This window comes from Lacerta agilis, chromosome 1, assembly GCF_009819535.1.
Source record: "Lacerta agilis isolate rLacAgi1 chromosome 1, rLacAgi1.pri, whole genome shotgun sequence".
In the NCBI taxonomy this organism is placed as follows: Eukaryota; Metazoa; Chordata; class Lepidosauria; order Squamata; family Lacertidae; genus Lacerta; species Lacerta agilis.
In genome coordinates, this window is record NC_046312.1 from 90,021,955 (window position 1) to 90,038,135 (window position 16,181).

At 40.4% G+C, this 16,181-nt stretch overlaps 1 protein-coding gene across 8 annotated transcripts in view; it reads right to left on the bottom strand.

Annotated features, from left to right (window-relative positions):
* Window positions 1-16,181, bottom strand: part of MYLK (myosin light chain kinase) — a 177,226-nt gene that overhangs the window by 39,874 nt on the left and 121,171 nt on the right. For all 8 annotated transcript variants that reach the window (XM_033162817.1, XM_033162828.1, XM_033162838.1 and 5 more), the window contains 2 exons: window positions 14,651-14,767; window positions 11,307-11,378 (listed from right to left, as the gene is read on the bottom strand). In XM_033162817.1, the coding sequence (XP_033018708.1) occupies window positions 11,307-11,378; window positions 14,651-14,767 (189 nt within the window). The remainder of the gene's footprint in view (window positions 1-11,306; window positions 11,379-14,650; window positions 14,768-16,181) is intronic.

Below are 16,181 nucleotides of genomic sequence, written 5' to 3' on the forward strand. Positions count from 1 at the left end.
GCAGAAATTCAAGGAAATTCACTTGAAACTATAGCTTTAATTTCCAGAGGGAAAAGAGTACTGTTCGTATTATAGATGCCTTTGCACACCATGGGCCATTCAACACCAGTGCCCACTCTGTATTAATCACTGCTGTGACATCTTTAGAGTCAGGTCAAGGTCTCTCAAAATCCTCAACTATCATTAGCCAAGATTTCTCATGTCCCATGTGGCTTCCCCTCCACTTTGACATACATTCCAACAACAGCCTCTGCTCCCAGAATACTCCAGTCTATTTGTATGGTGGGAAGCTGAAGAAACAATAGCTCAGTGGTAGAGCATCTAGTTTGCATACAGAAAGTCCCTGGTCCAAAACCCAGCATGTTGGGAATGTCTGTCTGAAATACTGGAGAGCAACTGCCAATCAGGGTAGACAATATTGAGTTACATTGGTATAAGCAGGAATAGCAGTCAGGGAGGGGCAGGGCAAGGGTCTGGGTACCAGAGTGGGGCAGGGGTTTGCAGGGCAGGGCAACAGTGAGAGCTGGGCAGTATGAGTCAACTGGTAAACCCCTATTGGCCTTTCCTTGGTATAAGGGACCCTTTTACATTATTATCTTTTAGCAAAGCCTTCAAACCAAGTTCACTGAAGGCATTTCTAGGATCCATATTGCTTTTCCTCTCCTCCCCAGTTCTCCCAATATGACAACGTAAAATTCACCTACCATTCAGATGGTAGTCTCTTTCTCTAGACTTGGTATGGACTCCATATAAGGCAGTTCCCTGTGTTCTTAAGCAACTGTGTCTAAGAATCACACACCATTTTTAATTCTCCACTGCAACCAAGAACAATGCCTTTTTAGGAGCTCTGAGGCACTGTGTGAAATTCAAAATGGTGGGGATCCATAGATGTAGGGTCTAGCTGAGATCCTCTGAAGCCCAGAGACTACCACTGAGTCAAGTGACAGTAGAGAATACTGGACTAATAGGAGAAAACTCTGCCATAAACAATCTGTTGCCACTCTTAGTAATCCTCAGTTTTTGGCCATGTGGATCTAAAGTTGCTTTGCTCATTGACCTTCGATTCCTCTACTATCTTCTTGGGAAATGGTGTGAATCCTATTGTTATCATATGCTTCATAAGCACGAACTATATAAAAAAGGGAGGGAGTATTGGTTGGGGAGAAGATACCAAGTGCATCCACTGATAAATCTAAGTGGAACTTTAGGCCCATATTAAGAGTGCAACAATAGAATGGAAAGAAAAGGGAAATAAGATGATATGAAGCAATTCCTGCCTATATAAAGAACTAGATGCAAAGCAAAACATCTAATCTGATTTAAATGGGTTAACCATGTTCGAGGAATGCCTGCTGCTGAAAGAAAACCACAACACATTTTAGAAGGATCTCTAGGCTGACCTTCAGTGAGATGACATGGGCAATTCAGCATAGTTTGTACATTTACAGACAAGAAAAGAACATTTCAGGAGTGGGGGAAATAAAAGGCAATTTTCACTGTAGCAGTAAAGAACCTGTGCCATGTGGGTTGTGTAACACACAGATAAGATGTCATGATCAACTTCTATATGTGGCAATCAATAACAACCACCCTTCCCTTCTGCCTGTCCCCAGATAACTATGCAGAACACAATGTAAATAAAGCCCTCATGGAAAATCCTGCTCTTCGCCAGTATTAACTCAGCCACAGCTTGTCAGGATGGCATAAACTATAAAGCATAATAACCTGGCGGAGATTCAAGTAACATACCTGGCATAAACTTAAATACTTGCCAAGGAGGAATGGCTTGCTCAACCAGAACATTTTCCTTACAGGTTTAGAGCAAGGACGGAGAACCCCTGGTGCTCCAGATGTTGTTGGCATCCCCATTATCTCATCAGTGTTTGACTCTTTTTCTTTGTTTCAAGTAACCAAATACAGTAAGCCAGGCATGTTCAAAATGCATTAGAATATGGTGTTTGCCACACTGATGTTCATCTCACAATGAAAATAGCCTCAAGGAATTCTATCAAGGATAGAAAAATCAAAAGGGGATAAGGCTGCTGCTTCAAGACCAGGTGCTCTTCAAAGAAAGAAAGAAAGAAAGAAAGAAAGAAAGAAAGAAAGAAAGAAAGAAAGAAAGAAAGAAGCCCATTACAGAAACTTTCCTATACACTCCCCCTGAATCCAATCAGAATAATTTTTATTTGAGGAAAAGCAACCTGGTTCAGTTATGATGCAAAACACGGTGGGTAAGAGGAAGTATTTTCTGTTTTATCAACTTCCAAGCGTCACTGAGATCTTCAGGTTTAACCCAGGAGTTTAATCTAACTGGCAAGGCAGATCCAAAACTCCCCCACCCTCTATACGCTGCTTTGACAGGTGGATGGAGTGGCCCACCTGTCAATCATATGACATCAAATGGTTCTACTTCAAAGCAAGAAGCTGGAACACATTCTAAGTGCGCTCTCAAGCTTTCCTTTCCTCCGTTGAAGCCCCAGCTTGAGTTCAAAAGAGATCCTGCCATTCTAGCTGTAATTCAAAGAGCACACCATTTCCCCAGCAGCTGGAAATGAATGACCATGAATAGACTTGGTGTGCACTTTTCTGCCTGACATACGTGTTATTTGGGTCAAACTAGGAAGCCAGTGGGCCTTATCTGGCCCACACGCCAGAAGTCTCCCACCAATGATCTAACCTATAAGAAAATAAAATGGACAAACAACTGTATAACTAATTCAGACAGAGGGACCAACACTTGAGAAGTGGTTTGTCTAGGTCCCCCCCCCCCCACTAAGAAGAAGAGGAGGAGGAGGAGTTTGGAATTTATATCCCACTTTATCACTACCCTAAGGAGTCTCAAAGCGACTAACATTCTCCTTGCCCCCCCCCAACAAACACTGTGAGGTGAGTGAGGCTGAGAGACTTCAGAGAAGTGTGACTAGCCCAAGGTCACCCAGCAGCTGCATGTGCAGGAGCGGGGACACGAACCCGGTTCACCAGATTACGAGACTACTGCTCTTAACCACTACACCACCCTGGATTTTATTTGTAAAATCAGTTCTCACACTATTGATTTTCCCGAGTTCTGTACACCATTGGTTTAGAAGACTGTTCCATTTTCTTCTAGCAATTCCAACATAACAGAATCTGGAGTAGTTCCAACTCAGGTTCATTCCCCGCCCCTCACAAACACAAACAAAAGACTTGGTCATGATAGGCCTCACTCTAAGTACCTGCTGATACCAAAGTTGTTTATTAAAAACACATTCTGCTTAAATCGCTTCTCTGAATTTTCCTGGGTCTGTGAGAAATCTTATTCAAAGTTGAAATTTCACAAGCTCTCTGAATAGTGGAACATACTCTTCGGTATATTTTGTTCTCTGGGACAAATGTGATAGCAAACTCCAGTTCTGCATTACACTTCTCTGCAGTGTAATTTGCCTGTCACTATCTACATAATTATCAAGAAGCACAAATTGTCACAATAAGTGCAGGGCCTAGAAAGCAAGATCTCAACCTTAAATCTGTTCATTTCCTCACGTTGCACATGTTCATTCTTTGAAGTTACAACGACAATACTACCATTCCACTCCAATGACTTTTCAAACATGGAAAACTTATTTAAATGTCTAGGAGCTTGAACACGGTAGCATTTTGTTTTTATGTGAGGGGTGGTGGTGGTGGTGATCCTACTTGAAGCTGTTACTTTATTTCTACATTTTTATAGCAACTATAAATAGGAAGTGGTCAGAGGCAGCATGTTGGCTAGCAACTATGGCGGCAGACATGTTTAATGCTTTTATAATTGGAGCTTGGAAGAACAGCTGGTTCTATCCCTAAGAACTAGGAAATGGAAATTAAATCAAAGCATTTTTGTGATTGGTTGCATGCGAGCCATCCAAAGATATTTGCCTAAAATGGCACCTGTAAACTCCACTCCTCCACCTGGGCAAGTTTTTGTTTTGTTTCTGAAGGGCAAGCAACAGAAGGGCTTTGATCATTCTGGCTACTGAGAGCTAATCCCGCCCAGTTAAAGTAAGTGCAAACATCTGTCTAATAATTCAAGAACAATGGAACATTGCTGGGACTCAAACTCTACCCCACTACCAGTTTCACCATTTCTCCTCTTGAAAGTGGGGAGGGGATGGAATTCTGGTTGGGGCACCACGGATGATGGCTGAAAATTCCATCGCTCCAATTCTCACGGGGTAATTAAGGGCTGAGATGGGAGTAATCAGCCTCCCAAATCTTCCCAGGGCTATGGGGAAGACACTGCCTCACCTGCGGTTGCCTATTAACTCAGCTTTGACTTCGGGGCCGGGGGGCACTGGATGCAAAGCCCCCGAGAGAATTTTGGCTCTCCTGGACGTTATCTCTCGCGAGCACCACAATCTCCATTTCTTAAGATGAAAAATTTGGACTTAAGATTTGGACATGCTTCAAACAAGAAGGGATGAAATATTTTGCTAAACAACCCAGCCTCTGAGGTGCTAAAGAAGATTGAGAGGAAGAAGATTTAATATTTAATTGGTATGTGGGAACGGGACGGAGGGGGGGGGGGTGAGCCTTCTTTGCCATCGTTCTTTGTTTTATTATATCATATTACCGGGCAAAAGCCCCTCCAAGAAGGACCGTTTTCATCATGTATAACAAGCGAGATTTGAAAGTTTGATATTCATGGACATAATATGGCTTCAAAATTCTAAACTGTGTGGAAATGGAAATAATACATAATAAGGTGTTTTGATGTTTGATTTGCTTGGAACAGGATAAAAGGTTCTCCAAGATGTGGATACTTTCAAGAGGCTGTTAGAGGTCTTATCAATGAAATTTGGACAGCTTTGTGGGGAGTGACGCAGCTCTAATGAGGAAATCCACCATGTTGAAGAGCGAGACTGGGTGGCGAAATCACAATGCCATAAGGGGAGGTGAGCCTTTAATATCTAATATCTTATTACACTTGCTTGCCCAGCAATCCTCCTCTGAAAAGGCTAAAGTTTGAAGCAGCCGGTCTGGAAAAGTTATTGAGCTGTCACTTAGTTTGGATTTTATCAGAACTGTTTGAGATGGTGGCTGCCAGTTGCAGGACCTTTGGATTTAACAAGCACCAACATGCGAGGACGCACTGCAATTTATGGGAGAATCATAGACATTAAATCCACACAGAAACATATCTTCGTTTGTTTAATCTTGCTTGTCTGAAAAACTCAAAGGCTGTGAAAGAAAGATGAAGGATAATAGCAGAAAGAACTAGGGGAATCATCGGAAATGACTATGGAATGCAAAAGAAATCTGATGTTGATCAGAGCCCTTCAAGTTTGAAGCATGGGAAGTGCAAAAATTTATAATTTGGCAGAATATTTGGATTATTTTTTATGTTTATGTATAATTTGGAACATTTAATGTGATTTGATTGGTTTGTAAAAGTGGAAAATTTAATAAAAATTATTTTTTTTTAAAAGGAAGTGGGGAGGGGATATTAGCAAGTTTGTGGGGCAGGCAACACAAAAGAATATTAGAATTGGGCAGGCTTACCTTTAAGGATTAATTGGCTGTTTTTTGTTTTTAAATAAAAGCTTTGCCGCTGCTTCAAGCAGCTGGTTGGATACGCCTTAGCAACCTGGTGGTCTCTCCTTTGACAGTGTTTGGGATGCAGAGTCAGTCCTATAGTGGATTCACTCACTGAGCTGCAGAGCGAAGCTAACGCACCTGTCCCCCAAAGTCCCCCCCTCATTAAAAACACATACCAAAAAAGCTCTTCTTTTGATTGATTTATTGATTGCATTTATATCCCTCCTTTTTCTTCATGGAGCTCAAGGTGACTTAGATGGTTCTCCTCCTCATTTAATCCCCACAACAATCCTGTGAGGTAGGTTGAGCTAAGAGACAGTGACTGGCCGGAGGTCACTATTTCAAGCCCACCCAAAGATTAATCCTGTATTTGCCCTACCCACTGAAAGTACAGAGTCTTGCTAGCTTGAATTATTCAGTCCAGCACTAGCCAGGATATCAGGTCTAAGAAATAACAATGGAGATTTCCCTAGGTTTTGTTCTGGACAGTGTCAGTGGTGATGTATATTAACAACTCTCTGCAGGAGCACAGAATAAGCTAGCTAATACTTTTGTTTGAAATAAAATTGGACAGATTTTATGCAGTAGTCAGCACGAAGATTTATTAACTTAAGGATATGAGATACCCCCAAGCACCGTTCTTTTGATTGCTGGAAGACAGACAGAAAAAAGAAATAACATTACACAGTGAACTGTTTCAAACAGTTGGGATAATTCCATTCCCCCCCCCCCATGAACACAAAAAGGGGAGTGCATCCTCTGGGACTTAACATTTTAAGGGCTTTTTTAAAAATATATGCCCTAAAATGAATTGGGATACACAACTGAGGAGTTAGACAGCTGCTGGGAGGCCATGATGAACCAATAAATTGAGGATAAATGCTGAAAAGACATAGCTGTTATGTGTTCCAAGTCCTCATGTCTGGAAGGTGGTCTGTCCTGGTTGGAGTTGTGCTCCCTTGGACGGAGTAAGTCCGTACCTTGGGGTGTTCCTGGACTCATCTATACTACTAGAGGCTGAGGTGGGCTTGGTGGCTAGAAGTACCTTTTCCCATCTATGGTTGGTTTGCCAGCTACTCCTCCTTTTGGACAGAAATGGCTTGGCCATTGTACTCTATGCTCTGGTAGCTTCTAGACTGAGTCACGGCAATGTGCACTTGAAGGCAACTCAGAAACTTCAGTTGGTGCAAAAGGCAATGGTCAAATTACTGGCTAAAGTTCCATTTAGATCTCATGTAACTCACATTTGAAAACAGCTGCACTGGTTGCCAGTTCATTTCTGAGTCCAGTTCAAGGTGCTCACATTAGTATTTAAGGCCCTAAATGACTCAGGCCCCAAATATCTGAAATATCTCTCTGCCCTCCAGACTCTCTTGGGTGTTACGATCGGCAGAGGGGGCCCTCTTGGTGGTTCTTTCACCTTATGAAGTTTGGGCGTGTATCCTCCACAACACCATGTACCCTGCCTCTGTAAGGAAGCATGGAAAGGAAAATGACAGCTACCCCAAAAGTGGTGCAAAATATTTGGAGAAAATTCTGCATAGTAGCCTAATCATTACTCACTCAGAGATGGACAAAAATACCAAAAGACTGTTTTTTAAAATAAGACTTCAGGGAACTATGCAGTCTTTGGACTATAGATGGCGTATTGCTCAGGGATCATTTGCTTACTCCCTGATCAGGAGCAAGTCTAGATCAGCAAAGTCGAGAAAGTCACATTTACGAAACTGAGATAAATCTGAGGCACAGTTTGTTTAGTTGCTGTAAGCTCTCTCCCACAGTAAGCTTATGTCACTGATAGCTTTTCCATGTTATCCCTGTGTCTGCTTAAAAGTCTTATGGACTGGGCTGGAGATAAGAGGGCTTACAGAAAGTATATAAAAGGGAACTACCTAAACATTTGTACAACCCTTCTTCCTGAGGACTGGTTATACAGGTTTAGGGACTGTGTAGCAGTCTTGCTCACTTCCAGGCTTGAAAGCTCCCCTGAGTGGCATCCTGCAGGCTAGTTCACACAACATCAGCGTTTTCCAACCTGGCATTCCAACCAGGTTAGCTGTCCCTGTTGAGATATGGCAGCAGGCACCCACTGCCTGTACTTCCCGGAAATTGAAGACATGTTTGTTTTGACAGCTAAATGAAAAGGTCTTTGCCAAGGCGTTCATTTTGTATTTTTTAAAAAAACCTCAATCAATCACTTTATTTCAGCTTTAAGCTCATATATCTTCAATTGTTTTCTTAATTTAAAAAAAAAACAGTTGCAGCTTTTTAAAGTGTTACAGAAGTGTTTATAAATCACCTAAAACATATGTAAAAGGCAATTCCAAATTTTATTATTACTGTTAATAATAATAATGTTTTGTACCACAACTCCCATCAGTTGGGGCTGATAGAAGTTGTAGTCTAAAACATCAAGAGGCTGGGGTAGGATGGACTACACAGTTACTTGGAGCCTTAAGGGTTATTTCCTCTGAAACTTGCTGTAGTGCAGCGATTTAGAAGCAGAGTGTGGCTGAGGGACTTATAAAAACTTTTGCTCTCCCAGTGCCTTATACCTGCTCAGCTCTATTCTGAATCATAATGTTTGAATAAACCTTCACTGCCTTTATCTGGTTTTTGCTGAGAGAATCGTAAAGAACCTCTCATACAAGAACATGGACTGTATGAAAAAATATGGAGAAAGCAGGCTGCAAAATGAGGTTTTATGTTTATACCAATCAAAGAAAGACATAACTTCTGAGTTTTTAGTAGTGAAATGGCATAAACATTATTGAATCCATCTCAGTGTGAAATTCTTCATCACATATAAACCTAAAGAGTAACAATTTAATATTGTTTATTTCAGTTCAAATATGAACACCCATAAAATTGGTTACCCTGGCCATTTTTACTTAGAACAGTTCTTCCCATTAGTCGTCACAAAGCCAACACAAACACCATAAGAGTAGAACAAAATGACAGTAAGTAGGCTTGAGTAGCAATAATTTACATCAAGATTAATTTAATTACAAGATAAATAGCTACATTGTGGGGGGTTGGACTAGATGACCCTTGGCTCCCTTCAAGATCTAAGATTCTATGAGTCTATGATCTAACATAGTCCCTATATTTTAATTTCCATGGATGGTAACTAGAACTTCTGAAGGACTTAACCCCTTAGTGATGCAAGATTGACTTAGATAGCTATACTTGTGGCATTAGTGAGAAAGCGGCCCAAATACGCATATAAGCAGTGGAGACTGATCCATTAGGGCACTGCCCCACCAACCTCGGTCTGTCCTCAGCCAGCCCCCACATGTCTGCTTTCTTACTTACAACCATTCCATGGGGTGGCCCAACAGGAAGGATGGGGACAAAACTAGAATTAGTTGGCTCTGCTTAGCATTGGCTCTGGCTCCACCTACCACTAACATCTCAGAATTCTGCCCTACCAGTCCCAAGGGGCACCAGCCATCACTGCATATAGCATATAACCTGTACATATATAAGGTGCACCATCCATTTGGGAACCCTGACTAGCCAGAGTTCATGAACAGGTGATGGAGCTGTATATATGTAAGGCCTTTTTCTCACCAACGCCAAACGCTTGGCTGCCAGGGGTCGTGACCAGTAGGTGCCTCAGAAATGGAGGGGCTGTCCAGCAGGCATCACTCCATTGTTCCTTTCCTGCATTCGCTGAACATGTGAGGGGATTTTGTAAAGACCTCTCCTGACAAACACCATTCCTACACTAAGCTGCTCTGTTGTCTGTGTGCAAAAGGATTCCAGATTCTTTGGATGTTCGGAAAAATACCACCTTAGAGAATAAATTGGGGTGGGGTAGAGGAGGCAGCAATGGGGAAAAGGTGGGATTTACTTCTGAATGGTGAAATCTAACTATTTCAGTATCAAATATGCACCAAGAACCACTGATTATCCTGACTAGATTACTGGCCACCCACGGAGCACTCAAATCTACAAATGTCAAGACTACTTTTCTCTACATTGTGCATTCTTTATTATAATAATCCAGCCACATCTGGGCTTTGTACTGCACTTTCTAGCAAAAGGTAACCGTTATATAACATGCAGCAAGTGGCTATGGCTTACATGAATGAATTTGTGATTCATTCATTCACCCATATTATATTTCTTCATTTTGTGACATCAGAATAGATGGACATTGTTAATTTAATAATCATTTTAGGAGATTCGCCTCTTCCTTCTGAGGAGCCTAAGGATGACAGCTTCATTGTACCCCCTGCTCATTCTCAGCAGTTTGATGATTACACAGTGAAATAGTGACCAAGAGGACAGCCATTCTCAACAAAATGCAAGATGTCTAAGAGAACTTTAACTGTCTTTCTGTTATAATCTCAAATAAAATATTGGGTGGCAGGAGAGACGAGACCTTCAACAGCAGCAGTTGTAGTCATAGCACCAAGAATTAAGAATATATGCAGTAGCTAACAGTGATTTCTCTCTTTCCGTTATTCAGACACAGGTATAATGTTACTATTTTGCCTTTGATGTTAAATTGAATAAAAACTCTTCCCTTGATCTTAACTGGATTTGGTAAAAGAATGTTGCTATAGAGGTCTTGTTTACACAGCCATGGAATCTGGAGTTGTTTCAAGAGTTTGATTTAGTCTTGTTTTTCCAACTAAAATACATCACCTTTGACTGATTCATACCAACTTAAGTTTTTAACTCTGATTCCTGGCAACAATTCTAGGGCTGCAGCCACCATTAACAGGAAGGAGGAAATGTTCTGTTCACCACCGAAAGTAGTGAATGATCCGCCTCCTATTCCTTTAAGATGAAACCTACAAATAACTACCCTAAAAGAGAGCAAAGTAGACTTATTCACATGCTGAAAGAGCCAGTGTGGTATAGTAGTTAGAGTGCTGGACTAGGTCCTGGGAGATCAGGGTTAAAAACTTTACTCAGCAATGAAAGTTATTGGATGACCTTGAGCCAGTCATTATCTCTCAGCCTAGCCAGCCTCAAAGGGTTGTTGTGAGGATAAAAATAGAGCAGCTTGTAGGTCACCTTGAGTCCTTTGGAGGAAAGGTGAGATATAAATATAATACTCAGTTGTTCCAAAAAGCAAGGGTATACAAGACAGTTTGTGGATCTCTGACAAAATGGAGAGGAAAAGGGGGAAACACTGCCAAAATTTAGGGATAGGTTTTATACATCTTCAAAACAAAACACCTGAACCAGTTTTGGAGACAACATATGTGGTAGGAACAACGAACTGTTTTGCATTCACCAACTACAAAGCAATTCCATTAAAAAACAAACAGTTCTAAATACACAAGGATTTGGCTTGGTACACCCTTATTAAAACCATTTTTCCACCTCTTGGCTTTTATTACTTAAGATACTTTTGCATGCACTATATGAAGAATACCACCCTCATGATGACCCAAGTACGCCTAAAATTTCTGCTCATGTGGCTCCATAACAATGAGTTTAGATAATGCAGAAATTCAGAAATTTGCTGCTTGTGTATCATAATAACATGATATCAAGAAGATTCACCTAGGCAGAAGGTTTATCAAGCATTTAGAATGATCATTGCAGGAGGTGACATCAACCACCCACACAATTATGTAAATGGAGGACCAGATTTTCATTATAGATGCTGCTGCCCTCTTTCTGTATGCCCTTAGCTTCAGTCACAATAAGGACAATCATATTTGGAACCAGCTACTTTCTAAAGTACCTGTCCAAATTCAGCCGAAAGGAAACAAAGCAGAACAACTTACTCTCTGTTGCAAGCATAGGAGAGAGTGAACTCTTTGGCTTTTTGCTCTTCTTTTCAGTTAGCTTTGAAGATTCTATAAGCAGAGGGAAAGAAAAAGGCCAGTTAACAATTAAAACAACAACAAGCATTTAGAACTAAGGAGCAAAGATTGCAAGAGAAACAGACCTCTCATTCTTTTAATTTGATTTTGATTGAGCTGGAAAGCAGATGGAAATTGTTAGCTTTTGTGATGTTTAAACAAGATCTATTGCACACAGTGGTTTGGAAAGGCTACATTCTGAATAAAAATAGCTGTATCTGCTGTCCAATAGATGTTCTGCTCGAAACTCCATAAAACATCAATGGCTAATCTTAACAATTTAGTAGGATGCAACTTTCTACTGAAGTTAGTCTGATTAAGCCCCAACTAGAGGGTTCCCTGTTTTAAAAACACAGGGATCAACCAAAGAGGGTTTAGAGTGAAGGGATAAAATAAGATCACTATGCTGAAGTTGAAAGATTAATCAAATCTCAGTTCAAAAATATAGCAAGGCTAGGTAGCAGGCTGTTACAATAAAGATAGAAACCAAGCCTGGGAACAGACAGTAGTGTTTCCAGAAAGTTAAATATAGTCTGAAAGAGATATTACTGCACATGGAATGTACTGTACACTCAATTGGTAAACAAAATCTGTAAGCTTTTGTATCATTTAAAAAACTTCTTAACCAGGAACAGCAATGGGGCAAACAAAATGTGCACCACGTTAAGACAACATATTCTAGAAACACATGTGTGTTTGACTGGTAAACCTCCTATAGGAATCACACACATTTGTAAGCTTGTAAATGGTCACCTCCCTGGTTGCCTCTAGTGCATAAACATTAACTCCAAGTAACCAGGCAAACAAGTCTTACAAAAAATATGTTTCTCTGAATGAGCCACTGCCATTCAATGCAAACAATACTGAACTAGATGGACTAATGGTACGAGACAGTTTGCTACATATAATATGATTTTAAAATATATGCAATCTTTTTATTTATTCTGTTTACAAGATAATATGTATCTAGCAAAAATAATTCATATCCATTCCATCCTTCCTGTCCAACCTGTGAAGTCTTCAGTCATACAGCAAATATTCTCTTCCTTATATTGATCATGGTACCAGCATTTGTGGAACAGAACTGATGGGGCATCATTTTCAATATATAGTGCTGCCGTTTCTTCTTTTTAAAAATATACCCTCCCCTCAAAAGCAGCAGGGTATTAGTTATACCAGATGAGCAAATCAAAAGCAAAAATGCTGTTATAACAAGTATTAACTTTTGCTAATCTCTGAACTCAGTGAATTGAATATTATAGAAAAGTTGGACCCAGGGAGAATATCACAACAAGGAAGCAACTGTAATGAGTAGTGTAGAATTTCTGCTACCTGCAAAATTTCATAATATTGGATAGATACAGAAATGCAGAGATTCTTGCCTTTGTGAAGATGAATGATGTCCTAGATACTTCCAGTAAGTCTTCACAACAACCAAATGGCCTTTTAATAAACTGAACAAAATGAGAAAATAAAAGTGTCCCAGGCACTATCCTGGTATCACTGTGAGCAGAGCTTATTTCCTCTCTCAAGTTTCTTTAGATAGCTGATGTAAAATACACATTCAAAGAAGGGTGTTTAAATAGCTGAAGGAGCTGATTTGTTCCAATGATGTGTCTGCCTTATTTGGACTTTAAGGATTTTGTAGCCCATTTTGCAACAGCCAGGATTTTGTCTAATGCCCTTTGCAAGGATTTCACCTCCTTGGCAATTTTCTGTAAATGGCTGAACGGCTACATAACAGGGAGACAAGTCTCGGCAAGAGAACACAGTAGAGCAAACCCAGAAGTACTTAATTCCCCTGATGTTTAACTGGACACCAACAAGTATCTGAAGAAGTGTGCATGCACACGAAAGCTCATACCAAGAACAAACTTAGATGGTCTCTAAGGTGCTACTGGAAGGATTTTTTGATTTTATATTTTGTTTGGACACCAACCACCAATGTCTTGGAATTCAGCACATAACTGCTCACTATCCCATTACAATAAAAGAAGGGACTGCCAGAATTTATGATAAGACAACAGATGAAATTTTGAGTGAAGCAACTCCAATCCTATTAATCAGAGAATCGATTCTGTCTTAATAACATAAGGAGAGACTGCTGGATCAGGTCAATGGCAGTCATAGCACTTAAAAGTGTAAGATAATGATTGTGGAGGCAAAGGCCCAAATCCTCATTCAGCCATGAAGCTCACTGGGCCAGTCATACACTCTCTCTAAACCTAACCACAAGGTTGTTATGAGAATAAAACGGGAGGCAGGGGAAATGACCAAATATACTGCCCTGAGCAACATGAACAAAGGGTGGGACCTAAATGTAATAAGAGTAATGAAGTGAATAAATAAAAGGGCTTAGAGAATCTGGGTTTGCCCACATGTCATTTTACAGTGGTACCTCAGGTTACAAACACTTCAGGTTACAGACTCCGCTAACCCGGAAGTAGTACCTCAGGTTAAGAACTTTACCTCAGGATGACAACAGAAATCATGCAGTGGCAGCGCCATGGCAGCAGCAGGAGGCCCCATTAGCTAAAGTGGTACCTCAGGTTAAGAGTGATTTCAGGTTAAGAACGGACCTACGGAACGAATTAAGTTCGTAACCAGAGGTAACACTGTATGAGGAACGTATGTTCTGTTTTAAGCTCAAGTGACCCCCAGAAGACATGTTTGCTTCAAGACAAGTCTTTGCTGTTTGCTTTTCTCCATGTTTGCATAGTGAAAGTGAGCATTAGCACAGGCTGTTGACTGCAACGTGGTAGGTACAACACCAGCATGGAGCTCTTCCTGCTACCATCCTTGGTAAAAATTTCACCATGGTTTCCATTTGCCAATAGAGTACAAGAACAAGAGCAAGATAATTATTAGTTTTATTTATTTATTTAATTAATTAATTAAATTTTGCCTCAAAAGCACATGCCATTGCTTACAAGGCAGCTGTTTAGATATGATTTCAGAATGACACAGAAACTATCATAGGTGAATTTAAATGTATGCAGAGAGGATTGTAAGGCCAATTCAGAAACACAGTTTTGGCAGCCTGAATGTGGAGCTGACACACAATGGTGTGGACACAGTGTTTAGCTCCATGTGGCTCATTCACTGTTTGTTTTAGATATTAAAAATTGTAACATTTTCATGGAAGGAGTGTAGAAGAGAATGAAGCAGAAAAAGCCACCTTTTGTGGTTTTACAAATCAGAATCAGATTAAACAGGGTGAGGATAGCAGAAATTGAGGTGGTATAAGGAGGGGAAAGTCTACTTACCTTCCACCGAAACGTTGCAAGCACACTCTGATTTTCCTGCTGTATTCTCAGCTATACATTTGTACTGGCCCTCATCTTCAGGGAAGGCCTTGTCAATGGTTAGTGAGCACAGTGATCCTAATGGGCAGGAAACAGAGGTTAGTAGGGGCCACCGAGCATTGTTTATGACAGAAGTACAGCACTGTTTGTTTCTGGTAAACTTTTATTTATTATTCAGATAATAAAACAATAAAACCCCACAATCAGTGTACCAAATACCAGATACATTTGTAGTAAAAAAATGACAGTTAATAAATTTGCAATATGTAAAGACAAAAGTGAATAAAGTATTTTTTTTACAGCTCTGTAGGTCCTTTGAAATATGCCTATGGAAATACAGCACTGTTAACATTGCAACTTTATTTAGTGTTACACTAACAGAAATAATACAGAGGAATATCTCTTAAGACTTATCTTGGTACATTACAGGTATCTTAATATATTCATAGGCAAAGCAGTCTTAAGATAAATATTTTCTTCCTTCCTCAGCCTACATCCAGATGTATTGTTATGCAGGGCGGGAAAGGGCCATGGCAATTTTACACTTGTGCAATACAACTCTCCCACCTCCTCCCACTTCTGTGCATGCCCTCCTCAAATCTGCTCGGTGGGGTTGGGGGACAGATTTAAAGGTCACACAGATTTAAGGGTCTCACAGGGAGGGGGAGGGGAGGGGGAGGAGTAAGTAGGGGTTTTCTGTTGTGCAAGTGGAAATCCTTGTGCCAGTTGGATGCATTAGTGGGATACCTTTGACAGTGCCAACAATACTCCAGAAATTGCAAACATCACTGGATCAGTGACAATTGCATCAAATTGAAGACCAGCCACATGGTGAGGCTGCTTGTTAATAGCACAATGCTAGTTCCTATATATTGAACGTTTCAAGCCTAAGATACATACTGTACAGGCATATGATGTTTAATATGAGTTTTTAGGAGGTTAATCAAGGCTATACTATCTGTCACCTTGCCAAGCTACATTCTCTGCCATCTTGCTAAGCGATTTTACAATCCACAGTAAAATGAACTGTACTCAAAGAAGTGCTGATGAGACCAAAACAATCATCTAAGTCTAATTTACATAAACCAAAGTGTTGGCAGAAAAACTACAGAACTTCAGACTTTTTCTGCAAACAGAAAGACCAGTCTCACTTGTGACATGTATCTTAAGTTCTGTGAACACATATTTTACAGAAATCGAAAGTGACTTCATTCAGCCACTTTCACCGAGTTTGGGTGTGTGTGTGTCCCTATTTATATTTTCTGTACTAGCCTACTATTGTCTTAAGTTGAACAGCAATGGCAAAAAATGTTCAACCAGAAACCACAGTGGTACCAAAACAATTAAGACATGTGCTGGTGGGCCATCATCTACCTTCTCTGAACGAATATTGTCTGTAATCAGTCATAGAACAGAATGTACTTTTTAAAAGCTTAGACATTTTGGGCATGGTGTCAAATGCCAGGGTATAGAGGTGCATCTTCAGCATACA